At 35.7% G+C, this 27,500-nt stretch overlaps 2 protein-coding genes across 3 annotated transcripts in view; one reads left to right on the plus strand and one right to left on the minus strand.

Annotated features, from left to right (window-relative positions):
- LOC135226691 (uncharacterized) overlaps window positions 1–18,083 on the plus strand; it is a 21,140-nt gene extending 3,057 nt beyond the window's left edge. The window contains exons 2-7 of the mRNA XM_064266400.1: window positions 12,113–12,254; window positions 12,905–13,038; window positions 13,835–13,990; window positions 15,008–15,076; window positions 15,688–15,777; window positions 16,131–18,083. Coding sequence (XP_064122470.1) covers window positions 12,113–12,254; window positions 12,905–13,038; window positions 13,835–13,990; window positions 15,008–15,076; window positions 15,688–15,777; window positions 16,131–16,250 — 711 coding nt within the window. The 3' untranslated portion in view covers window positions 16,251–18,083. The remainder of the gene's footprint in view (window positions 1–12,112; window positions 12,255–12,904; window positions 13,039–13,834; window positions 13,991–15,007; window positions 15,077–15,687; window positions 15,778–16,130) is intronic.
- A 206-nt stretch (window positions 18,084–18,289) lies between these two features.
- The window catches only part of LOC135194962 (TBC1 domain family member 10A-like), a 148,289-nt gene continuing 139,078 nt past the window's right edge, over window positions 18,290–27,500 (minus strand). For both annotated transcript variants that reach the window (XM_064221200.1, XM_064221199.1), the window contains exons 5-9: window positions 26,614–26,791; window positions 26,396–26,470; window positions 26,008–26,122; window positions 25,431–25,582; window positions 18,290–23,591 (exon numbers count right to left, since the gene is read on the minus strand). In XM_064221200.1, the coding sequence (XP_064077270.1) occupies window positions 23,490–23,591; window positions 25,431–25,582; window positions 26,008–26,122; window positions 26,396–26,470; window positions 26,614–26,791 (622 nt within the window). In that variant the 3' untranslated portion in view covers window positions 18,290–23,489. The remainder of the gene's footprint in view (window positions 23,592–25,430; window positions 25,583–26,007; window positions 26,123–26,395; window positions 26,471–26,613; window positions 26,792–27,500) is intronic.

Raw genomic sequence — 27,500 nt, forward strand, 5'->3', positions numbered from 1 at the left:
ATGCAAAGTTAAAAGTTATTTGCAAAGGCTGGAGAGAAAACTACACATTCTACAATCCATGAGTGAAGACACAATGTACTACAGTAACAGTGTCAGCTGATAATGCAGGCACATACAAAAAAATTTATATTTACAAATGTATCTACAAATACGTGCATTGTTCGTGTACAAACAAGTGCGATGCAGTTTCAACTAGAAATAAAAACAAAGTGTGATCCCACCTCCAGCTTACTTGGGGCGCATGCTAAAATCTACGGTTAAATAGGGCTTTGCTTCACCAACGGAAATTCAAATAAATACGCTAGGTTTTATTAGAAATAATTTTACTGTACTGTTTAACATGCACATAATTTATTTTTTACTTTTTAATCCTTATAAATAAGTCATAAATATCCTATCATAAAATTCCTGTATCTTTAACCCAACGCACAACACCTTTTTCAGACCTTCTTTAGGCTTTTCCATTGGCTTTTCCTACACCTCATAAGAACAACAACAGCAAGAACAACATCAACAATAACAAGGCTTCCTACCCCTCATAAGAACAATAACGGCAAGAACAACAATAACAAAGTAGTTTGTAAGCTTACTCCCCAAGTAAGCGAAAATACAAAGGTTAAAAAAAATAGTAAAACAAAATATCTCCACACTTGAGAGCAAAGATGGACACGACAACAATCCATCAGTAATTTCTTATTCAGGCGCCAACTAGAAACCAAACATGCAAAAACTAATCCAAACAGAAGAGGCAACTTGAAAAATAAATCCAAACATCAGCAAGTTGGTTTTGTTTTTCAAGATGAATAAATAATAAAAAAAATAAAACGTCACAACTAAAGCTCTGGCTATTGTTCACGTTGAATTTCTTTTTAACACACACACACATACACACTCAAGGTCCTTTCAAATACTGACAAAGACAGCACGAAACGTATGATTTATCGGCGAAAAAGATGGTGGAATTTACCCTTTTCCAGTTACCCTACGTGTCGTCATTGCATAATATTTTGACACCAGGGATAAATCGTAAACTCTTACGCAAGAAAGGGTCTTTGACCTTCCTTGGGGTAAAAGTCAACAAACGAGATTCATACAGAACTGAGAGAAGAACCATATTCCTCGTGTATGTAAACAAGAACTTCAAGCCAAGTTCTTATTTCGCTCTTAAACACCCTCCTTCCTTCTACCGTTTTTATAAGCATGCCGCTGCTAATTCAATTTATTTCTACCACTCCTATTTATGCAATGAGCTTAAAATCAGATCTTGCACATGGTTGCTTTATCTCGCTTCTAGTCATTGCAACATAACCAAACAATAAATGGACAAATGACAGTACTTTATGCTGACCAAACAGAACAAATTCTTATATTTATTAACTGCATTACCACACCCTCTCTCTGTCTCTCGTATTTAAAAAAATTATTATAAAAATATTATATATATTTATATAATTATAATATATATAAATATAATATATATATATATATATATAATATATAATATACGTATTAAGCTACAAATATCCTTTAATATCTAATTCGTTCTACCTGGGAATTAATATATTTTCATATATATCAACCCATGGGGAATTTTTTTAGTTGATAAATATATAAGAACAAAGTTACAGCCACGAAGGCAAATTGAAACACCGGAGATGCCAAGTGCTTTCGTCTTATTACCAAGACATGGTCACAGCTACTAAAGATATTATAGAGGTTGGTTATGATTTAGCTGGAAAAGCTAAATGCAAGAGCTACGATCAATCTAGTCATGAAATGTCAAAAACTGGAGGGTCCTCAGACCTGCTCATATAGAACAAGACGACTGTTGGTATTCGCTGAGGAAAATAAATAAATAAATAACAGATTCCTGTTGTCCTCATACACATTTCTTCGTCCCTCTTAGCGCCTGTCTATTTCCAGGCTACCCACTCGGTAATTGATTCTTTTATACGCTCGCTCGCTCTCTCTCTCAAAAGGAAGAGCCACTCTAGGCCATTACCAAAGCTATAATCAAGGTCTTATCAGTGCTATATCAAAGAAGCTTTAGTACTACACGAGGTTACTGGGGTCGAACACGTATTAGTCCATACACATTTTGTTTTTCAAAATCGCAAGAGAATAGAATTGGTACCCACTTATTTCAGAGAGAGAGAGAGAGAGAGAGAGAGAGAGAGAGAGGAGAGTCAAGCTGCAAAAAATAACCAGGAAAACGAAAAGGTATATGCTTTATTTCATACCCATCTCCAGCGCAATGATAAATCAAACATTCTTTACATGGAACTCGCACTCCTCCTATCCTTTATACAATAGCCATTAACGTAATGGTTTGCATGTGATGGATATGCCATGCCCCATTACGAACTCACGCAACAAGATATTTCGTAACGTCGCCCGATCAACCGAAGTGGGAATTCACATTCCACTTCGGTCTACAGAATAGCCTGGCGGTTGGTAGTGGCGATTTCTTTGGTCTAGCGCTGAATTTTATCAGCAAAACTCAACGCTAAAACCCCTTTGGAATCATTACTAAACATTTCTATAGTTTACCTACGCCATAACCATGGATTTCGTAGAAGAGAATTCAAATGAACGTCGTGAATGTGAAAAGCAAAAACTGTCATTAAGCCAGTGGACTGAGCTGGCAGTCCTCAGATCGAAAGCTACTGAGGCAGGCCTAGAAACTGAGAGGAGGTCATATCGTGTGACACCATTGCGAGGAAAGAGGGAAGTCTTTCAGATGCTGTTCGAAGATAATCAAGAATTTAAAACTGAAAGCCGTGAGCCGATGAGACATATCCTCCAGACTTTAAAGCCTCTGCGAGTGGCACTAGCGTGTACCGGTAGCATCCCATACACAGTGGATGAGACTACGGGAACATACAGCATTGCATGGAAGAGCCAACCAGCCATTCGGTCTCTGATTGTCGCCTGCTATCTGACCGCTCTCCTGATCGTGAGCTTGACTGGCATCATCAGAACGTTAACGGTTCAAGAAAGAGAAGACGGAGACGAGCCGGAAATGAGAAAAAACAGCACCAACATCATCGGCGTGGTGATCACGTTCGGGTTACTCGTCAACGCTTGGGTTTCCCTCCTGAGCGTGTTGTACCATTCCAAGAGGATCTGTCAGCTTCTCAACGACTGGCACGAGCTGGAACGGACGACCGAACTCAATCCGGTGCAGCAGAAGGGCCTGGGCGGGTTGGTCATCGCTAAAGTCTGCTTCCTGGGCGCCTTCATGGCAGTCATGCTGATTCTGATAGTGGCTGGGCCTCCAAACGTCTTGGCCGGTCTTCTGGAGGGCGTCCAGAAGATTATGTTGATGGTTCCCAGGCCGTGGCTGAGTTCTCATCCGGCTCTTACGCAGGTAACCTCAGAACCTCTCTCAATTTCGGTAAATTTAAACAGTTGGGGTGTTATTTGTACAATGGAATTAGCTTTATTGGTTTAAGTGGTATGAATGTAGTTTTGGTTTACATATGAGTGTATTTTTGGTTTACATACATGAATTAATTTTTGGTTTAAGTGGTACGGATGTATTTGGGGTTTAAATGGTACGAATGTATTTTTTGTTTAAATCGAATGAATGTATTTTTGGTTTACATATATGAATGTATTTTTGGTTTCAATGGTCGAATGTATTTGTGGTTTAAATGGTATGAATGCAGTTTTGGTTTAAATGGTGTGAATGTACTTTTGATTTACATATATGAATGTATTTTTGGTTTCAGTGGTACGAAGGCATTTGTGGTTTAAATGGTATAAATGCAGTTTTGGTTTAAATGGCACGAATGTATTTTGGGTTTAAATGGTATGAATGTATTTTTTGGTTTACATATATGAATGTATTTTTGGCTTAAATTATACGAATGCATTTGTGGTTTACATATATGAATGTATTTTTGGTTTAAGTGGTACGGAAGTATTTGTGGTTTAAATGGCACGAATGTAATTTTGGTTTAAATAGTATGAATGCAGTTTTGGTTGACACATATGAATGCATTTTTGGTTTAAGTGGTACGAACGTATTTGTAGTTTAAATGGTATGGACGTATTTTAGGTGTAAACGGTAAAACGTATTCTTGCTATAAATGGTAATATTTGCTTACAAATATTTAAAATTTTCATTTTTTCACTGTAACGAATCAATACTACCAAAAGATCAATACTTACTATGACATCACAGTGAACGAAATGTTTCTTAAAAATAAATCTCTCTCTCTCTCTCTCTCACACACACACACACACACACACCTCATCCAGATCTACTGCTACTGGCATAAGAGCCCTAAGATTTGTTACAAGTTTCTACACACATCTAGGATATGCATTACTGCTTGAAAGCGCAGCTACCCCAAATTTAGGCTATATTCCTCTCTGTCAATGTGATATATTACCTGGTAACATAAGGTCTAAGCATAATTATTTTTTTTCCATTTAAAAATTTCGTTGAAATTCTTGACAGATGGTCTATGTGGCATGAGGAACGTTAACCTTTTTATTATTCTTTCTTCTTTCAAAACTAAAAATGTTAACGTGAACCACTTGATAACTGACATACGCTCTTATAGATCACAAGATAGAATGTAGGGTTTAGGCCAAAGGCCAAGAGCTGCGACTTATGAGGTCATTCAGCGCTGACACTCAAATTGTCAGTAAAAAATGTTTGAAAGGTGTAACAGGTGGAAAACCTCATGGTTGTACTATGAATCAACAGTTAGGAGAAGGTGGAAAAGAAGATGGGGGAAAGAGAATATGAAAGGAGGTACGGTAAAAGGAATGAAAGGGGTTGCAGCTGTGGGCTTAAGGGACGTTGCAAAGAAAGCCTTAAGTAATGCTTACAGTGCACAGTATGTTGTGCACTGATGGCACTAACCCCCTCAACGGAGAAGGTCCCGAGGCCTCAAAGAATCTATAATAAAGTGGACACAGAACAGAAGAAAACAATACTGTGGAATTCACAGTTTTATTTATACACACATACATACATACATACACACACACACACACACACACACACACACACATATATATATATATATATATATATATATATACTATATATATATATTCTTTCTTTGTATAACTTTTCTGCTTATTTTATCTTCAAAAATAGTATTATGGGCAGCAGTAAGAAAGCTCATTCAAATTAGATTAACAAATTAATAACGGTAATATCACTTAATTAGGAAAAGGAACGTGTACCCGTTTCCTTAATCGACTTCTATCATATCTATAAATGAAGGCCATTTGCAGAATAAATCGAGACCTCCATGTCGAAAACAAGACCATTAACATGATCATGAATCATCGTTAGTGCGGAAATGCGTGCGCTCCAGACCTTGCCTTGAACTGCCTTCCGCATCGGGTGGTTTGTCCTTTTTATGTAAGGTAACTAGCGAGTTCCCCGTCTTCATAAACAGCTGCTTACAATGTAAAGCGACATCAATATATACTGAAGAATGTAAACATATCCGAGTACTACATCTGCAAAAGAATCCTCGGGCCTATCATGAACAAATCTAGCGAAAATTTTGTCTGTGGACGTCCCATGTATATTCGGTACCGGCTTGCGAGAAGTGGAGTTGCCTTACAAACAGAAGTCTACCTGGCAAGGCCAACAAACCCTTATGTTTCAAGGGACGTAAACGTTTTCTCTCCTTTTCCATATCACTTCGTATCGCTTTGAAAATATTCGGGACTGTTCCTTACATCTACGACGCTGTAGCGCGAGAATATGAGCTGAGAATCCTGAGATGGTTTGTAAACCAAGGTACAGCTCTCTTTACCTTGGTCTAGTGTCTGGGACTCTCTCTCTCTCTCTCTCTCTCTCTCTCTCTCTCTCTCTCTGACGGGCTTGTTATTCGCAGGCAGCCATGGTTCGTTTGTTTGTAACGTGTTTTTACGTTGCATGGAACCAGTGGTTATTCAGCAACGGGACCAACGGCTTTACGTGACTTCCGAACCACGTCGAGAGTGAACTTCTATCACCAGTAATACACATCTATAACCCTTCAATGGAATGCCCGGGAATCGAACTCGCGGCCACCGAGGTGGGCAGGTCAAGACCATACCGATCATGCCACTGAGGCGCTTGTAGGCGGCCATGGGACGTACAGAATGGTATAGGAAAACGGAAATACGGAACGCGACGGGGGTCCACTTCGGCGGGAAAGTGGCCGGGATTGTGACAGGGTGGATGCCTAATTAACAGTTGGGCGCCCACAAAAAGGCCGAACGTTCCATTCAGTTCTGAACAACTGGAACTGTTCAGTCTTATCCGCGAAACTTAATCCTTCAGAAGGACTGAAGACTTCAGTTCGCTTATACGTTGTGGCTATTGCATTATTTGCACTTATGATAACAAGTAGACCTACGCTCATCGTAGGCCTACATAGAATTGATCGCTTGAGCGAAGCGCAGTGGACGGTACATCCAGAAAATCTTGTGCAACTGACTCCCCTGACAGCAGTAATAAACTGTAGTAATAGACTATCTTTTAACTGTGTCCTCTGCCTCAATCAGGTTCTCTGTTTCAGTGGTATACGTAATTCAAAATGCACACTTGGTAAACTGAAATATTTCAGCTCAGGTTTTCAATAGGCGCATGAGCACGCAATGTAAGCTTAGACACGCCAATATTTACAAGAGTTCACTCCGTGAATTTCCTTTTCAAATGGCACAATGACTTAAAACCATAACACAGACTTAGTAACTTTCTACCACTTCACAGAATCAACCAGTAGAAAGTTATGGTCGAACGTTTACAAATCCGAGTTCCCGGAAGTTTTATGTTGCGAGTGAGAATATTCTCTGTATGCCGCCTCGACGTCGAAGTAAAATATATTCAGAAAAGTTTAAAGGATCGAACTTTCGAAAAAAATTTAATTTTTAAAAAAATAAATTAATAAATAACTGTTATCATGCCGCTAGAACACCATTAACATTTCTACTTGATGTAATTTGAGAATGACGTAAAAAATAATGGGGGTATTACATGAGACACTAAGTAACACTGAAAATGGTAAAGAGTAAATGTAATAAACACATTATACCGTTTGGAAATATTAAACCACAAAAATGTACCCTGTGCCAATGAATTAATGAGGCGTCTGTGGGGAAAATTACGATTGACATGAATAGTCACTTATAAGGCATAATTCAGCTCTTACAAGAAGACCAACCAATCGGCTTCTTCATAAACACGAATGGGAAGCCGGTAACGGGAAAATAAGCAAAGCCAACACTCCAAGAAACTTTTACAAGACTTGTTTGTCTCCTGGTTAAAGTCCAGTCAGAGAGAGAGAGAGGAGAGAGAGAGAGAGAGAGAGAGAGAGAGAGATACAGTGCTCTGGCTGAAGAATATTGGAACCGAATACGCTCATGGTCTACTAGGCCTATGAATTCTAAGGCCAACCCTTCATCAAAATAGAAACACACACACACACACACACACACACACACACACACACACACACATATATATATATATATATATATATATATATATATATATAATATATATATATATATTTAAACATGCATATATATAGCTGTTTGCGAGTACAATGTGCTGAGAAAACGAGCACTTATACCAGATAATCCTTTAAATTCTCTGTAATAAACGTGAACGGAGAAATGCAATCCATCGATCACCTGACAGATATCACGTTGCAAACCTTATACATTTTATATAAAGGATACACACACATCTATATATCTAATATATATATATATACTATATATTATATATATATATATATATATATATATATATATATATTTAAACACGCAATATATATAGCTGTTTTGCGAGTAGCAATGTGGCTGCAGAAAACGGGCACTTATACCAGATAATCCTTTAAATTCTCTGTAATAAACGTGAACGGAGACAAGCAATCCATCGATCACTGACAGATATCACGTTGAAACCTTATACATTTTATATAAAGGATACACACACATCTATATATCTAATATATATATATATATATATATATATTATATATATATATATATATATGTAAAGATATATGCCACGAAGGAAAAATAAACGAAGGAGTAACTGCGAGACCTTTCGACGTTTCCACGTCCTTACTAAGCTTAGTAACGGACGTGGAAACGTCGAAAGGTCTCGCAGTTACTCCTTCGTTTATTTTCCTTCGTGGCATATATCTTTATTTATGGATTTATCACGTTCTTAACTTTCGTGATTCAGTTATACACACACACACACACACACACACACACATATATATATATATATATATAGATATAATATATATAATATATATATATATATATATATATATATATATATATATATATTGATCTTCTCTAACACATCTTATACAATTGTGCCTTATATAAGTCTAACCAGACCACTTAACATACACTGAAATATGTATTCACCTATAAGAACAGTTTTAAACATTTTACTATTGGTATGTCTACAATAATTACGCTTTCAACTTTTATTTTTTCTCCTTTCTTACATGTCTCAAGGTTTTCCATTTGTTCTTATACACATTCAACGACCATATTTCCATAGACGCATAATCCTTTCAAGCCTTCCAGCTTCCAGTTTGTCTACGTGCACAAAACATCTGCTCCACAATGTGCGTAAACTCAGGCTTTTGTTCGCTTCCTTTACTGTTGAATTCCTCCTATTTCTATGTAATGTTTATCCATTTACTTATCTCTTCTATGCAACGACGATTGTCTGCGGATGCGGAATACCGTTTCAAATTAGCAACATCCACTCCAGAGGGAGCCTCTATCTCTCTCTCTCTTCTCTCAGTGGCGATTCTAGGGGGGGGGGGGGGTCATGGGGGCAGCTGCCCTCCCAGATTTTTGCCATGCCCCTGGTTTGCCCCCCACTTTTTTTTAATGAAATATTATAATATAACAATAGCCACTAACTAGTCACACAACATGATTTGGTTATATTGCTAACACTCATGAATCTGCCTTTGATTCTTATACAGGTTACAAATGATAGCTGTAACACTTCCTGTTACTAGTGCTTCTTGTGAAAGAATTTTTTCCAAAATGAAAATAGTAAAAACATTTCTTAGAAATTCAATGACTGGCGAGAGACTAAGTAACACTGCATCATTATCAATTGAAAGTTATGAGTTTGACAGCCGACATGATAATCGTAGAATGAAACTGCATTAAACATTTTGAGAATTGTCCCGACATGGTCCATATCTGTTTTGTGTTCAAATGTGTATTATAAAAACTCACCATTGTGTAATAATTGCATATTGTTATGAATTTGTATATAGTTTTGAATGTCGAAACAACATTTTGAGAATTTTCATGTTAAGCCTCATATCCGTCCCTTCATTTCATTAATTAATACCTTTCCTTACTTTGTTCAAATGTGCATTATACAAACTTGCCATTCTTTAATAATTGCACATTGTTTGGGATTGTATATAGTTTTGAATGTCAAACCAGCATTTTCTGAATGGTCATGACAATGTCCATATCTGTCTGTTCATTTCATTAGTTAATGCCTTTCTTTAAGTTGTGCAAGTGTGTATTACATAAACTTGACATTCTTTAATAATTTGCATATTGGCTGGGATCGTATATAGTTTTGAATGTCAAACTGAACCTTTTCATAATTGTCATGATATGCCCCATGTATATCTGTTCATTTCATATAGTTACTACCTTTCTTTATTTGTGTTCAAATGTATATTATATTTATACATATTACCCACTTTGCGTATTGTTTGGAACTGTATACAGTTTTGAATGTAAAATTTTCATATCATGCAAGTCAGGTAAAATATTAGATGGATGATACAGATGTTTTGCTTAGGAATCAAACAAAATTCTATATGAACCTTTACTTTTAGTCAAATTCATTCCTCCATGAGTTTCATAATGTTTCCAAAATTTGTATTATCTTTGCAGTCACCTTTCCTATGATGCCCACCCAACAATTATCTTTGCCCCAGAGTTGGCCACCGCCCCCCCCCCCTCTTTTTTTGAAGGGTAGAATCGCTACTGCTCTCTCTCTCTCTCTCTCTCTCTCTCTCTCTCTCTCTCTCTCTCTGTGATCCTAAAATGTATTGCAAAATGAAGTCTGTCTTATATTACTGCAAGGAACATTCCCAAGAATACGACAGCCACTATAGGGATTGGGGCGTCAAATGTATTTCGCCGTGTTTAGTACTAGCCCCTGGGAGTGATAATTACAATCGACCCCCAAAAAATAACGGTATGCCTAATAAGCAAACCAAATAGGTACTACTATAGGAAGCTGTAATTTCCAAAGAAATACTCGACGCGGAGTTATTACCTAGATCTACCTGATAATTTTGCGTTGATGGGCATAATAAAAATTGTATTACAAACCTTTTTGAGTCTGTAGGCCTAGCATGTATGACAAAGCTAGTTGGTGGCAGATAGGAAGTTAGAACAGAGGGTATTTTAATTAGTAAATGGCCTAAGGTCAAGGTATTTGAGAACCGTGAGATTTACGTGAATGAACCCCATTTCAAGACATTATAGTACTTCTGACAATCAACCCATTTCGGGACATCACTACGGTGGACATAGGCCTACCAATTATACGCCGTCTCTCTTTCGATCAGTCATGCGTTTAAGTCACCAATTTAAGTTGTTTTGCCTTCCAGTGACCCTTCCAGTTTTCTGGGGAAAACAACGCTCACACAATTATAAATTAATTTAAACAAAACGTCCTATAAATTAAATACCTGGCTACAACGAAATTAATCTTAATTTTGTTGGCTTTTAAAGCACGTGTATGCGCTCTAGGCCTAGGATATACAAAATAAAACTACCTAGTATAAATACCTGGCTGCAACAAAGTGAATCTTAATTTTGTTGGGTTTTTTCACGTGTATACGCTCTAGGTCTAGGCTATTAAATATTAAATGGCAAAAATACAAAAAAAATACAAAAATCTTACCTCAATTGATAGTGTGGTGCCACCTTAACGCGTTGAAATCACCTGGACGAAGAAATATATCGCAGGTGTTCACACTATTCTCCTGCTGACTTTAGTGGATGATAATCAATTACACCGACTTTGCAAAACACTGAACTATTTACTAATGAAATACTTGGAAATGCCATTTAAAATACTATAAAAATGTCCATTCACAAAGGGACGATAACCGGTAACTTGGAGACTGTTATTGTGAACGTTCCAATAATGAGTCTGACATCATCTCGATTTCGCCCGAAAACATTACAATCTTGAACGCTAGGCTCTTTCCCTTTTATTTGTGGACAGTTACTTGATGTTTACACAAGTAATTCACTTAATCGATTATTAAAGATATGTGAAATTACATGTTCAATTATTAAATCTACTTTTGGAATAAAATAATTACAGATAACTATACTCAACTCTGTCCATCCGCCGCCTGTGGTGTTTTCGCATGGTAACACTGCGTCCCGGGCTTTAAATAGTTAAGCTATGTGTAAGTTTTAGGTAAATAAAAGGATATCGGGGTGTACATTTGCAACTGAAAAGTGTTTTAATAATTTACAGTATGCGAATTACACCGTTAATATTCGAAATAAGGTTATTATTATTGTTGAATGTAAGCTGAATGTAACTATGTAAAGCCCGGGACGCAGTGTTACCATACGCAAAACCACACGCTGGTGGACAGATGGAAAAAAAACAGAGTATAGGCTCATTGCCGATGGCGGTCTTTTTCGAAGTAGTTAAACTAACGGGAAATGCACATGATGTTATGCGGATATTATAGATTTTAACCAGAAAGTATATACTAATACTATCACTACTGCAAACAGTGCAGAGTAAACAGGGTATGATAAAAGATAATGGCCGGTAATAATGTCGTCAAATACAACAGATCGACAGAAAACTGTTGAGTTGTGGGCTAATAAAGAAGAACGGATTAGGCCAAGGTGACGAAATCATCTCCTCTTACTCAACTGGAGTCTGGAATATTATCATAGCAAAATGAAGTTCATTACCACAATACACACACTCTCTCTGTTTCTAATGATAAAATATACTAGATACATCTTACAGTACTTTGGTACTTTGATAGCAAACTCTAACATCCCATTCATTCTCTCTACTCGGCAGTTCATCCGCGTCATGACGTGTCTGGTGTGCCTGCACATATTCGCCATCTTCAAAGGGTCGCTCTTCTCCTTCACCACCAATTGCCACATGCTGAAGAATGGATTCAATTCCTGGAACGCCCAGCTCACCAAGGCGATTGAAGGTTGATCCTGCATTTGCAGTTCAGGTTTATATGTTCGTGATAATGACGACGTCAACATTATCGTTATAATAATAATATTAGGATTAGCAAATATATGGTTTGTTTGTATGGTGTATTTACGTTGCATGGAACCAGTGGTTATTCAGCAACGGTATCAACGGCTTTACATGACTTCCGTCAACTTGCAAAGCTAGCTTAGACCGAATAGAAGATCCAATTACCAGTAAAGAAAAAGACCAGAAAAGGCAATGACCACGTGATGGTACTACGTCAACAGAATGGCAATGTCATTATTCAATTAAAAGAATTGCACACAATCATTCATTCCCAGTGTTATCCTCGACAGCATTATGTGGCAGTGGCAAATGGGGTATAGTACTGTAAGAGTAATAATATCACATTTATTACTATAAGTAGTCAGCTGAGAGGTTGCTGTTGCTTTAGTAGCAATTGAGCTGTTGCTATTATCGTCATTACAACTGTGGTAGTTTGTATAACTCTGTTAGTAACAGAGCAAAATGCTGTCACAATATATTCTCTTAAAATAGTGCATTTCCATTTTACAAATTCCTTAAGCAAATGGCGAAGATTTAGCAATAAAAATGCAAAATGAAAATCGTTAATAAAATTGTCTTTTTTTTTTCCGCTAGATATATGGCGCCGTAGAGGTAGGCCTAGGGGTCGGCTTGGGGTGTTGGTTCAGAGCCATTACCACTTGGTCAGAATGGTCAGGGAGACGGAGATCATCTTCAGTCCGATGCTGCAGTGCTATTACGCTTCTTCGGTAAGGGATGTGGATATGTGCACTATAATAACCGGGTTTTACACCAAATACTCTTCCCACTTAGCTGGTGTAGCCTACAATGATAAGGAGCATCGTCCGACTGTATTGAAAATTTAAAAGCTTCGTCTTAGTAATTTTGTGAGATTTCCAACATAAAAGTCCGAAGAAGAAGAAAGAAGAAGTAATTTTGGCAGTTTTCCAACATAATAGTCCGAAGAAGAAGAAGGCTAAAAATAACGTGTACGACAACAACACTTTCCAATGGTTATAAAGTCACAAAAATCTAAAATTTCTTCAAGTAAATACATGTTCAGTGGCCAGTAAGTAGAGATTTTATCTGAAATAAGCATAAAAGGTAATTAACAAATACTCACAGCAGCACGAGTCTTTAAATGGAGAAGCAACTCTTCATATAGTATTTAAAAAAAATACAGCTAAACAGATAGCTTTTGAGAATCTGTAGTACTCTTCTCCTCTGAAAAGCGGAATTGTACAGATCTCCAAAGTTCTCTGTTTACCTTTATTTTCAAATGAATTTTTACAGATACATGAATGTAGTGGAACAAATCTACATATAGTATTTTTAAAAAATAAAGCTAAACAGATAGCTTTTGAGAATCTGTATACTATTCTCCTCTGAAAAGCGGAATCGCACAGATTCTCTAAAGTTCTGTTTACCTTTATTTACAGAGACATAACTGTAGATTTGTTTCTCCATAATAGGTAATAACGGTGAAACGCACCACTAAAATAACTGACCTTTGATTCATGGTATGGTATCCTATTCTGCTGACAGATTGTCATCCTTTGCACTGAGCTGTACTTGCTGGCTTATAGGATCGGCACTCAGGAATACGCAGCTGATGGCGTCATCACCACCGCTTTGATGACTCTGCAGACGACGGTGGTGTTCGTACAGGTGTCTCTGGCAGCGGCAGCTGTGCAGGAAGCGGTAAGATGCTTTAGCTGAAGGAATACACAAGTGCAAAAGTTATATCGACGTATACAAGCTTGCTAGACAAAAAAAAAAAAAAAAAAAAAAAATAAATAAATAAATAAATAAATAAAAAATCCTTATTTTGCGATGGCCTAGTATTCGATTAACAATAAAGACATGTGAGTGTCCTTACCTGCATTTAACAGATTCCTTTATTTCATTACTGTCTCTTTTACAGCCAATAAGACATGTAATGTTGAGGTTGACCTTTTCTTACGATAAAATGAATAGACAACACTCCTACACAACAAATCTCATTTATGAATGCTAGGCATAGCTATGCACGTGTCCCCTTACCTGCATTTAACAGATTCCTTTCTTGAGCCGTGAGGCTGTATTACTCTCTCTTTTACAGCCACTTCTGTTTCGTTGAAATATTGATAAGACACAGCTCATTACTTTTTTATAGTCTCGAGATACCCCAAACAGGTCATCGAACTCTGCATTAAATATCTGAAAACCGGTAACCTTAGATTAACACTTGTCCGTTGCCATGTTTTAGAATAATCGGTCTACTTCCGTTTTCGTCTAATATCACAATATCCCGTCTTTGATCTCTCAATTGGGTTGGTCTAGAGTAGAGCTGCTTTGGGAGTAGGCCTAAACTTTTTCGTTGCCTCCTTTTTTCCTTTACTCGCTAGATAGTGGTTTTAGAAGCCAATTGCACATGCATTAACATTACATATATGTATTCAGATAAAGAGAGAAAAGGAGATAGAGATAATCTTTATTTTGTTATGCTAACAATTGACACAAACTGCCAGCAAATATCGTACACATCTCGTTAATGGATAAAGAATATAAATTAATTTAGTCAACTGTCACATATTAGCTATTTTTGTTAACCAATTGCCAAGAGCAAGATACGAATAAAGCACAATCAGGTTGTGTTAGATATGAAAAGTTCACAAATAAATAAATAAATGACTCATAATTATGATACGCTTGCAATATTGTTCTTTCTCTATTCAGGCAGAGGACAGCCTAGATATCCTGCGGAGGGGAATCCCCTTCGATGCCTCTGAAAGAGATAAATTCAATGTGAGTATGGCGTGATTCATTTTCCTTTTTGTGTGTCATTTAGTTCTGGTTTAATTTCTACTGTCAATAAAACCTTAAGCTTACTCACGTATATTGTAACAACTCAAAACTTAAACTTTGAGCAGTGCCTAGTAATATTCAACTAGTCTTACTGTCTTTGCAAATGAAGGTTAAGCTTAAATTCCTAGTACTACTGTGATTTATGAAATTTTAAATCTTAAGTTAGTGTGCACAGCCATTTTTGGCCAGTATTAAGACATCACATTTTCAGGTAGTCCACTAGGTTTATGACCTAATTTATTGTCAATAGAATTATAATTTCAAAGGGTCTCCACACTCATTTTTACGTATTTCTAATATCCAGTAAAGATGAAAAAATTCCAACCTACCTTAAAATTCTGAAACTTTTACGAGTGAAAATCCATATTAATCACTGATTGGAGTAGCTACTTACCAATATGCACTTTGTAAAAATTTAGCTTTGTGGAGAATTTTGCTATAAATAATATACAACATTTATTTACACAAGTTATGCACAGTTTTCTATGACCAATGTTACTATTCTCACATCAGATCAAAATACAGAACTAATTTAGCCCTTCATACTGCAGAAAGAAGAACTGACTACAGCACTTACAGGAGCAACAATAAACATAAGTGGAGGCAAATACTTTACAATAAACAGGCCTTTCATTATCACGGTAAGTTTTGGCTTCTTCTCTGTGTTGTTTCATGAATATTCTTTTGAAAGTTAGAGCTTATCTCCAGTGTCATTTGACCTACATTCCTGATAATTATGAACATTACCATTAGTCATCAAACAATCTAACTAAGCTACTCAAAACCAATTTGAAAAAGAAATCAGTCTCTCAATAAAGCTAAATATGAGTCCTGGACATTTAGGACTGAAGCCTCTTATTTCAAATTCAGTTTCAATATTGATTAAAATTCCTTTACCAAAATAACTCTCGAGACTCATTAGTGATTCAAGTTATCATTCAGAAAACAGGCGGTGGTACATATTCACGTTCCAATTTCATCCGAACTGTTTCAGGTATTGAGCGCTGTCATCACTTACTTCATTGTAATGATCCAGTTTATGCAACCAGGATCCAAGTCCGAGACTCAGCAGTCACTTAACAATACACTTGAAACCAATGTAACTTCAGCATGAAATGATTCCTAGCACATCTGGTATCATTTTGGTCTTGTTTTGTTATATGTATGAGCTTCTTATAAACTAAACTTCACATTTTTAGCAGTTTACATAATTAAAAGTATTTCACTGATTGCACACTAGTTCTTCAAATCATCTGAAATACATGGCCCACCATACAGAGGACATTACAGGCTTAGACCCGTAAGAGGTTACTGCTCACTAGCCGTAATTCACCTCATGAACTGGAGGCTGTATGCAAGACTTATTGCACCATCCCAGCTACACAGCATAGCTTCAGTGTTCATTATGTTCCTTTGGTTTCTTCCTGTCAAAATCTACAGCTTCTTTAAAATGTTAGTTTTCAATTTTCCCTTCTCAATCCATCTGGATCCTCAATATGAGTGTAATTAACTCAGTGCTCAGGTTATCCAAGTACTTTTGAATAATGAGACAGGTTTTGGTAATCATAATGAAATATCCCAACTGGTTAAGGAATACCTTTACTTCAGTAGTCCCACTTTTACTTCAACCATTTGCTATGAGAACTGGATTGGAAGAAAATGAAAAACTTGACATCTCCTCGTGTACCCTAAAAATATTACTTTACAGAACCAGAATACATCATAAAACATGTATAAAAATCTTACAAAAATGCCTTTACCTCCATTGCAAAGATACTATGCACAGTAAGTAGCTTCACTGAAAACCCATGACCATATATAGAAACTACAGGTGAAATTAATTTCTACAAACTTTCAAATGACTTACCTGATGAACTCAAAATAAATAAAAAACTAACATATAAATATAACACACTCAATAGTGTCTTATAGTTTGACAGTCATTCAAAAATTTTATCAAATCATAAAAAAACGATGACAATGTCCAAGAAACCTACATGAATTAATACTTTGAAAATATGAGAATGGTATGAAAGATGACAGACAAGCCCACAGGGCTATGACATACATCAAAAACTTTATTACATACTTCATGTACAGATTTCATCTACTGTCTTGTGTTTGTTTGTTTGTATGGTGATTTTACATTGCATGGAACCAGTGGTTATTCAGCAACGGGACCAACGGCTTTACGTGACTTCCGAACCATGTCGAGAGTGAACTTCTATCACCAGAAACTACTGTCCTGTGTGGTACACTATTGATAGTAATATACAGGCTTTTTGCAGTGTCCTTTCAACCCACAACTGCACTGCTTTCTGCCCTCTACCTCCCTCCTGGCTTTCCAGCTTCTTCAACTCCACCCAGCTCTAAATTTCACCTTCCAGTGAAGAACCAGTCCTTTTGGACGAGTCCTTCGAGTCTTGAAATGAAATCATGAGGTCTAGGCATTAACAAGTGTGTAAATAGAACAAAACACTAATTTACTTTCCAGATTTCTTTTACCAACAACATTATGGTGCTTTTTTCTAGACTACTTTTTTAAATTATGCATTTTGTGATACATCTCTTGAATTCAATAATAAGAGCAAATAGCAGTTTAGTTTGGGCTGGAAATTAATGGCCAAGCACTGGAACCTATGAGGTTATTCAGCACTGAAAAGGAAATTGACAGTAAAAGGTTTGAAAGGTGTAAGTGGGAAAACCTCGCAGTTGCTCTATGAATCAATGTTGGGAGAGAGTGGAAAGTAAGATGAAATAAGAGAATATGAAAGGCAGTACAGTAAAAGGAACAAAAGGATAACTTGAGTGTTCAAGTGTAGGCCATACTATGGGACCTTGTTATTCATTAGATTTCATACTTAGAAGGTCAGACACCGAGGTATCTGGAAAGTTGAAAGGCTATTATATTATGTAGTAAAAGCTATATCCTGTGGTTACAGTTTTGAATGACTTTTAACTTACAACTGCCAGGGATACAAGATCAATTTTTCAAAACCTCTGATTGTCTATTCAACTTAAATGATCTTGGTGGCATAGAATAACAACAAAACAGCTTGTCAAACAATAAAGAAAATGCTTTAAAAGTAATAAGCAGGTTAATTTTAATGACCTTACTGCTAAATTTTCTCAAGGTACTAGAAAAACAACAAATACAATCATTAATTAAATAAACTATTTATTCTTCTCTACAATATTGTAATCCTCCATCAAGAAGGACAAGTTTGCGAAATAAAATAACATGAATCTATTGATATTAGTTATAAAAAATTCATACATCACTGTGCATGCAAACAATGAAACAAACACTTAACATGGCACAAACACAAACTATGTAATTCTCTTCATGAAAGAAATACATACGGAGTCGAACAAAATATGTGCAATATAAAAGGAATTCAATATAAACACACTTAGAAATAGATCAACATTTTTTTTGTTTCATTTTTTGCTTTTGTTTTTTTGTAAAGTTCCCTCTTAACAAATTAAGCACCAAATTCTTTTTCTGTCATGACAGAATATTTACAGAATTTAAAGCTTTCAAATATTCTATCAAGAAGTGTCCTTTTCTGGCTTAGTAGTCTATGATGAAATTCTTAATGATAATGACTATTTCCACTTTAATTTAACTCTAAAATTTTGACTGGCAACATTAAGCAAATCCTAACGGCACCAAAGACAAATGGTGGTTAAACATCTCATGAAATCAGAACTACTTTAGCAAATCTTTTGAGTTTTCGTTTACAAAATTTATGACACATTAAAATATATGTCAGTTGAAGGCAGTATCAGAAAGGGATGATAAGGCCACAATTCAAATACATTTTTGTAATCCAGTGTGAACTTAAGTGCCAAAGGGAAATCCAAAATGACTGATTTACGTATTTCATAACAGCGCAAATACTCTGGAAAACAGAAACAACTCACCATTCCACCCTCCATCAATTACAAACAGCCCAAAATACATTACCTCATTGATACCACCTTTCCATCATTATAATTAACAGAAATAAATAATATGGATTCTCCAGCAAAGCCTTGATTACAGTATCAAAAACAGTACTTGTATTTCAGGTCACAATCACTCACTCCTACATAATTAATAACCATAAACCTTTTTAAACAAAAGCCTATATGGAAACAGTAGATTCGAACTTGTTTTTTTCACAACTGGTAGATCAACTTCTGTAAATAATTATGATGTCCTACAGGGTTCTTTAGTGACTGTATGTCAATATTGCACAGGCATATGCTAAAATGCCTCACATCCAGATACAGTACTCTTGCAAAACAAATAAACAGCAGCCACTCAATACAAGAATATAAAAAGGCTGAGTACATAAGGAGGAAAATAGCCCTTCATGTAATAGCTCTAAGACCAATGACAGAAGCAAAATACATTGCCTCTATTACAATCTCCTCTTGACAACTGATAAAACAAAGACTGGGTGCCTCTGCTGAGCATTAAATCCAATATAAACCTCATTAAAATGCCGGGGTCTAGCAAAGGCAAAAATGAACTATATACAATTGTGCACTACATCAACAGATACTGTGTATAAACATTCACAGCCGAACCATTTAATCCAACTTGAAACTAAGATGAATTCTCAGGTGTTTAATCCAACTTGAAACTAAAATGAATTCTCAGGTGTTTTCAAATAAGCCCTTTAATTAAACCATTTCAAAGTAAAAAGGAACAAAAGGCAATGGCAACAGAAAATGTTAAAAAGAAATACTCTTCTACATTGGCTTTGTATGCCCTGAAAGGAATTGCGTTTCTAAGTGTACTGTACAAGTCCTGACAAACATACCGAAGCAAAAGGTTCCTTTGTTTGTAATGTACTGTACCTAGCTCACAATCCAATGGTTATTTCTATCTTCACTGCAATTTTCTTAGAGCTACATGAAATTTGAATGAAGAATTTATAGTAAAAGGCAAGCCTTAAATAATATACAGCACAGCAAAATATATAATGCAATAATAAAACCTAACATGAATCACCACACAAATAAGAACCTTGTACTTCATTCAAAGCTCCACAAATACACGAAGCATTTTCATTATTTAGTATAAGAGATCTCATCTTTTTTTTTTCTTTTTGGCCAAGCAAAAAATGTATTTCATTCCTTTTCACTAGGTTGCTGATGCTATCAACTTTTGCTGCATGAAATTTATCTTGCAAAACCTCACTAAAAATACAAAAAATACAATCCATTTCAGTATTCCTAGTACAATGACATTTGTTAACTACGCAACCCCTAAACTAACTAAATTACGCATGAAAGGAAAATAGAAACCATAAAATTTTTCCACAAGTGACTCTAAGTTTCAAACTGCATCAACTTTGTCTTTTTATTTACAACTGCAAATACATCACCTCTAAAAATATATCACCACCCTCTGTCTATCAAATATAGCATGTTGAGGATACACAGCTTTCAGGATAAAATTAAAATTCTAAAAAGTCAACATTTGACTTCATAATGGTCTACCTTTTATAAAAGTTCCACTGCATGGATACCTACACCCTGCACTGTATGAATATGACATCAACCCTGCATTCAGACAACAATCTGTCAACTTTAAATGATAAGTGGTTATTCTAGAGCTGCATTCCCTTAAACAAAAGAAGAGAAGGGATAGAACAACCCAGCATGAAACGGGTATTGTAAACTAATCTACCAGTAAATAACCAAGATTTCTTATTGTAATAACTGTAAGCATACCTTAAGTTGAACTGTATTGTCTAATTTTCATTCATCTCGGAAGCATATTTTCTAATCCTATTTGTAACACATAACAGGAAGCAATGTCGTTCATTTGCATTAAAAAATTTACTCATGAAAATATAATTGTCTACCTCAGCATTCTTGTGAAATGACTTTCCAAAAGAGTTGTTTTACATTCAGCTCTGAAAAGTCTTACTTTGTAACATTTGTAACAGCAGGGAAAAACTACTCCAAATAGTCTTCAGAAAATGGCAACTGTCTGTCAAAATCATCAGTGCCTTAAAAGGTTAAAATAAAATGTTAAAAAACAAGTTCGATCTCAGATTCCAAATGGCACATCTTACCTTAGAAAAACAAGAAGCAAAGAGATGTATATGAAAGAAATATATGAAAAACACTCAATTGGCGAAGGAAAAATAAGCCAATTAGTCATCATATGTTCCCTTTATGGAAAAACATAAAGACAAGAGATTCTCGTGGAATTTGTACGAAGTATTTACCGTCAAGAGTGATGTAAAGATCTACACCCAAAGGCAATAGTTGGTTTCAGAAAAACAAAAATGTAAATAATACATCGCATGAGGGGAAAAAATGAGAACCTACGGTACATAGAAAAGGAGAAACAAAACACAGAAAACTATCTGATTATAATGTATGAATGATACCAGATTATAATTGCTTTCTAAACAAGCTTAATAACTTGAAAGTGCAATAGTACAATGAAACTAAATAAATAAATGAAATTACACAAATGTCATCAAGAAGTATTTGATATTGAGAGATGATAATAAACTACAAATGTGAGGGCTTTATGTACAGTTTTTACATATGACACAAAATATATAGCTATCCTGTCTAAATATACTGTATTACTATCTTACATTCAAGAGGCACTATCAATCCTGGACTAGTTCGCCACTTCTGCCAATAGAGGTATTCAAAGCAAATACAGAAGCCAAACATACGCATATTCAAGCACACACATGCACACAGTAACTGAATATATTATGGAATCTGGTAAAAGCTTCCTTTCAATTAGAGGAAGCCACCAGACAAAAGGAGAAATTGAACCTTTCCACACTATTCACTGGACAGCATATAATTATGAGTTTTATATCCAGGCAGTATAAGAATATACTGCAGTAAAGTAACCTAATTTTGAAGTTCGCTGCAAAGATGAAAGAACACTCACTAAAATTAAGTGACTGAGATATGGAAATGTATATACTTGAGCTAGTAAGTCTAGTGCACTATGCCAAAACAAGGACTTATCACACCATAACATTGTTAGGAATACCTTTTCAATTTACAAATCTTATGAGAAAAATTTCATCATAATCCATGCACTGAAACTGAATCAGTACTGATCTCTTTGTAAAGTAATTTAATATTGCCCTGTGTTGAGGCACAAATAAGAGAAATAAGCAGTAGTGGTGAAGTGGCTATAACATTGCCTATAAAAAATAACTTTTTTTACAGTTACCTGATAACATCCAAATGGTGACCTCTAGTGCTTTTGGATATCAAAGCCTGAATATTACAAGTGTTCTTGCCTATTTCCTTCTGCATTAAGAACTTGATTAAGGCGTACAGTTCTACTGTACAAGACTGCACATCCTACATGACTATGAAAACATTAATGCAGCTATCCTTTGCCAGATACTGTACACCATTTCATCTTACCATACATATTATTTCACACACTCATCACAAGCAATGCTCCACAAGACCTTTGATCATTTTCATTATGTTGGGTACTCTGATATTACATGATATGCTGAAGTTTATATTTATGAGCAGGCTGGATCCAAGACAACTGTTTCACAGGGAAGTCTGAATAACAAAATGCAAAGCACATATTGACATCTCAACGGATATATTCTTTAATCTAATGCCCTATGGATACAACCCCTCAAAACCTATTTAGTTTCTGCAACTAAATGTGAAAGATATGAAGTTATAGCTATGGGACTTTTAAGTTGTGAAAGGAAGAGAAAAAAAAATCAGGAATCATCTGCAAATCCAGCACCTAAGTAAACAATAAATTCTAGACATAAAAGGACATTTTTTCATAGAAATGTGATGTCTAGTCCTATTTACAGAGACATGGGACAGTAAAATGAATTCAAATTTCAGCACTCCAAATAGTGTGCTGGCAAATAGGATAACTTTTATAAAATTTGGTACTGCAATAAATATTACTAACAGATTTATGTAATGGTAATCTTCCCATGTACAATTCTGAGCTACATACTACCTGCGAACTTTTCTGCTCTTATTTTATCTTTTAACAAAGCAACTTTTGATATAGGAATGAATTTGCAGATGTCTGAGCAGTAGTAAAGAAAAAAAGCATAAGCTTCAAGAGGGAAATTGGTCCTGCCATTGTTAATGGCATATTGGAAAAATGGCCCACACAACTGTCTGATAAAAACAAATTTGAGCCGATGGACCTTTGTAACCTAACATCTCAATGTCAATCAGCTCCACTCATGAATTCACTAACTGGCCAAAACCTTAAAAGTTATCAACCCTCCTTCAGGTTGCTGCTGCAACAAAAGTGTACAAAAAAGAATTATGTATCCCTTCCTGCTCCTTCCTTTCCTCTTCAACTGCCTTCTTATCTTCCATTGGTCGCTGCATCTTTGTTTTGTTTGCGCTTCTGAACTTGTCTTTGATGTTCCCGCTGCAAATCATCTTCACGTAGGTCCAGTCTTTGCATCTGAGGATTACATGACTTGTAATTATTGATTCTTGTACTTGTGTCCTTGGTCGTCCAAGAGACCTAAACTACACTGGGTAACAAATATTATAAAGATGGAGACCACTTACTGGTGTTTCCATGTAGTATATGAGCTGCAATAATTTTACATGCCCCCAAACTCTTTTGTTCAATTTTATCACACACCATAACTTATTAACCCATAGGAATACTTTAAAGTAATTACAGTGTGCCTTTTGTGATATGCTGTAGATGGTACGTGGCAGTATCTTTCAAACCCAGGTGCACTGTTTTGCCTTTACTTTTCATGATCTTTTCAATTTCTTCCTGATTACCTGTACAGTTTCTTTAAATTTACTGTACTCAAATTTTCCCCTTCATTTAAGAAGAAATCCTCCGAGTAAATCCTGAGAATGTAGGATTGTGACTCAGTGGTCTCGTTTGAGTACAAAAAGAATACTGGTGCCTTTAAAAAGAGGACTCATTGTCACTAGTCCCATTCAGGTACTCATCCAGCTGCATTACCTTTCGTCCAATTATATATACTGTCCTTTGATCAACAATAATATGTATCACAGAACCACTATCTCAGACAATTTACCTCTGCTTGTCTGGGCAATTATTGTTACTGCCTTGCATATATTATGTTCACTTGGTTAAAGGAAAATTAATGTGGACATGTCAAATCCAAACTCTTCTTGACTGCTCACGTTAAGATCATCATCATTAATATCTAACAGTTTAACCCAAACTTTTGAGTTACTATTCTTAATTCTCATTGCGTTGACTTGAACAGTTTATTCTTAAATATATTTATTAAAAAAAAATTACTTCTTAAAATTTTATTATTTGGATAAAGAGAACATAGTGGAGATTCTGACAAAGTCTCCTAAGATTTTGCTTCCACAACTTGATATGTCATTCTATTTGGAATAAGGACCATTACATGTAACAGCAGGTTTAATATTTTACTTTGTTATCAGGTTCGTTTTTCCACAAGGTTTGCCAATTACAAAGATGATGGATTTTATATAAAATGAAAAATTCCAGACAGGAGAAGTACATTTGATCTAGTCATAATAGTAGCAGCTTTGATCTATTGTTATTAGCATTTTAATTCTCCTCAATGTATACATAACCAGAGATCCAACATATTTCAACATGCATACTGGTCTCATATGATTCATGGAATGAAAATTCAGTTATGTTACACAAACAGATTTATAAGAAAATTATTTTTGCAGCCTTTTTGTCACACCACCCCGAGTCACTGGGAATCACAAATTTCTGTGGTGGCATGTTTTTATTAATTTTAACTGTTTGCCAAACTGCAGACAGTTCTACTGTGCTAACTTGAAGTCAAACTCAAACTCTGGCCAAAACTATAGTGAAGTATGTACAGTGGACCCCCGTATTCACGTTCTCCAGATTCGCAGACTCACTCATTCGCGGATTTATCTGTGGAACGTTTCCCCCGAATTATTCGCGGAAAATTCACTATTCGCTGTATTTTTCTATGAGAAATATCCAGAAATTCATGGTTTTTTAAATCAATTTCATCATAAAATGCACTTTTTGTGATAAAACTATTAAAACTAGGTATAAAAATTTTTAGTGGGTTTTTCTCGAGTTTCAACTAACAAAAAAAGGAGGTTTTAAGCATTTTTATAGGGGTTCTAACTAGTATTTGCGGGTTCTAACTATTCACGAGGGGTCTGGTACGCATCCACCGCGAATATGAGGGGACCACTGTATAGCTTTTATTAAATGAAGTTCATAAACATCTGCAGATTTATCCTCCTCACGCTATTATGTACTGCAATATAAATACTATCTTACCTGAAATAGCAAAAATCCTTCTGCCATCACGCCATGATCAATGTTACGGAGGGCCTGCAAGGTTTCATACATGCCGGGGCATCGCTTGAGTACTTGGGATCGTAACCCATACTTTAATAGGACCAAGCCAACACGAAACAGGACTTTAACTCCTAAAACAGAACAAAATGCTAGTCAGCATTTAAAATTTTTCTTGTATGAATAAAATAAATCTCTCTTTTACAAGATACAGAACAGTAAAAACAAAAGATGTCTGAATGTAATTTGATCTAAAATGAAAACTCAAGACCTCTAATTCAACATTTCACATTTTGTAACCTACACTTGGATTATAAGTGAACCATGGGGAGAAAAATTGCTCTTTGTAGCAATCATATAGATATTTCTTCCTGCTGTTTTCTGTCTGTTACTTTTCCAAATGGTCTCGTCTGACCTATCTGTCCAGTTTCATTAACTGTATCTCACTTCAATTTTTTCTTATTTGCGCAATCTTCTAAGCCAGCTTTAAAGCTGCAACAACATTATTTCTAGTTGTGCATAAATATGACAAAAAAAAGCATCTTGAAGTATAGCCTACCTTCACAAAAGAACATATCCCAAACTCTGAGGACAGAAGACCACGGTAATGTCCGGGAAAATAGACACATAAACCACTCTGTCATGTAGAGGACTGGCTCAACCTTGTGCTTTTTCTGCAATAGTAAATGGCTTTATCTGCAAAACTACTTCATGAACATAAATTTTGCAACAAATGTGCTATCTAATCTGATATCAGTAAATAAAAAAAATCTGAATAACAATTTCTTTCAAGCTCTAAGAGATGCAGGACTAAACACAAATATTAGACATGAAACAACACTTCAACGAGTCCCATATTTTTAAGACAATGCTACAAAATAGTTTTGGTCAATGTCAAAATATCTATAAAATCAACACTAATAAAACAACAACAAATTACCACTTACTAAATGTTTATAAGCTGAAGGTGAGGTTTTCTTCAGTAGTTTGTACAAAATATCTCCATCAACTTGAATGGCTTCCTGCAAAAATAATCCAACTCAAAATTAACATCAAATCTCTCACGTGAAATTCATCTCAACGTGGAACTAAGTTTTGCATTCTTTATCTTTAATAGAACTTATAAACAAGTTTGACAATAATACAGATTCTTAAGGAGCCTTACCAATCCATGAGCATAGTAACCAGGGACATATTTATCGCAGATTGCTTTTAAGCACCAAAATGCTGGCTCGGCAGGCATTTGCATGAGAAGGACGGCTGCAAGGGGAGCGTGTGCCTGGCAGTACTCATCGGGAGACACTTGTGCATGAACTTTCAAGACGCGGAACAAATCTTCTTGTCTGGAAAACACGGCCAAATTCAAGTAATGAAATTCGTAGAACACCAGACACCAAGACTTAATGATAACTTTTGTACAGAATACCAATTAGGCTAGTTGCTGAAAAAGCAAAAAAAGACAATGAAGCAAGATGGTCATTTTCAAAATTTTTGTTGAAATGAACAATGTTGCTATATACTAATGCAGTACCTACACATTTAATAGGCCTCACTTTCACTTTAATCACCTTTATACATTTGGTTGGTTGATTAAAGGGCCGTGTGGCAGCTCATTACCTTGTACAAGGGCAGTCAGTAAGAATGCTAAGCTGTTAAAAGGAATAAAAGGCCAGGTGTGGGCCTCTGGAATTTTTCACCCAAAACAGACAATATACATAACTGTGCCTTTGAGTGTTTAACACAATTTTTACTTTTGAAATTATTATACAAAACTAAGATGGAAACAAAATCATATCAATGGACTAAATATAAATCCAAATTTTCTCAGACTAGAGCTTTGAGATATTTTTTCTACTTGTTTACTATTCGTAAGTTTTATTTTATCAAAGATCTTTCACATCCACAGTTGATTTCTGATCTCATTTTCCTGCTGAGAGCAGCCAGATATGCTGAACAGCAGCACCAATATGCAGTAAATGTTTAGCCTTGCTGTCAAACTTCTCGGTTCCAGAGGTTCTTTATTCCTCCCAGAAGACGTCGTGCAATTGCAAC

Source organism: Macrobrachium nipponense, chromosome 15, assembly GCF_015104395.2.
Source record: "Macrobrachium nipponense isolate FS-2020 chromosome 15, ASM1510439v2, whole genome shotgun sequence".
Taxonomy (NCBI): Eukaryota; Metazoa; Arthropoda; class Malacostraca; order Decapoda; family Palaemonidae; genus Macrobrachium; species Macrobrachium nipponense.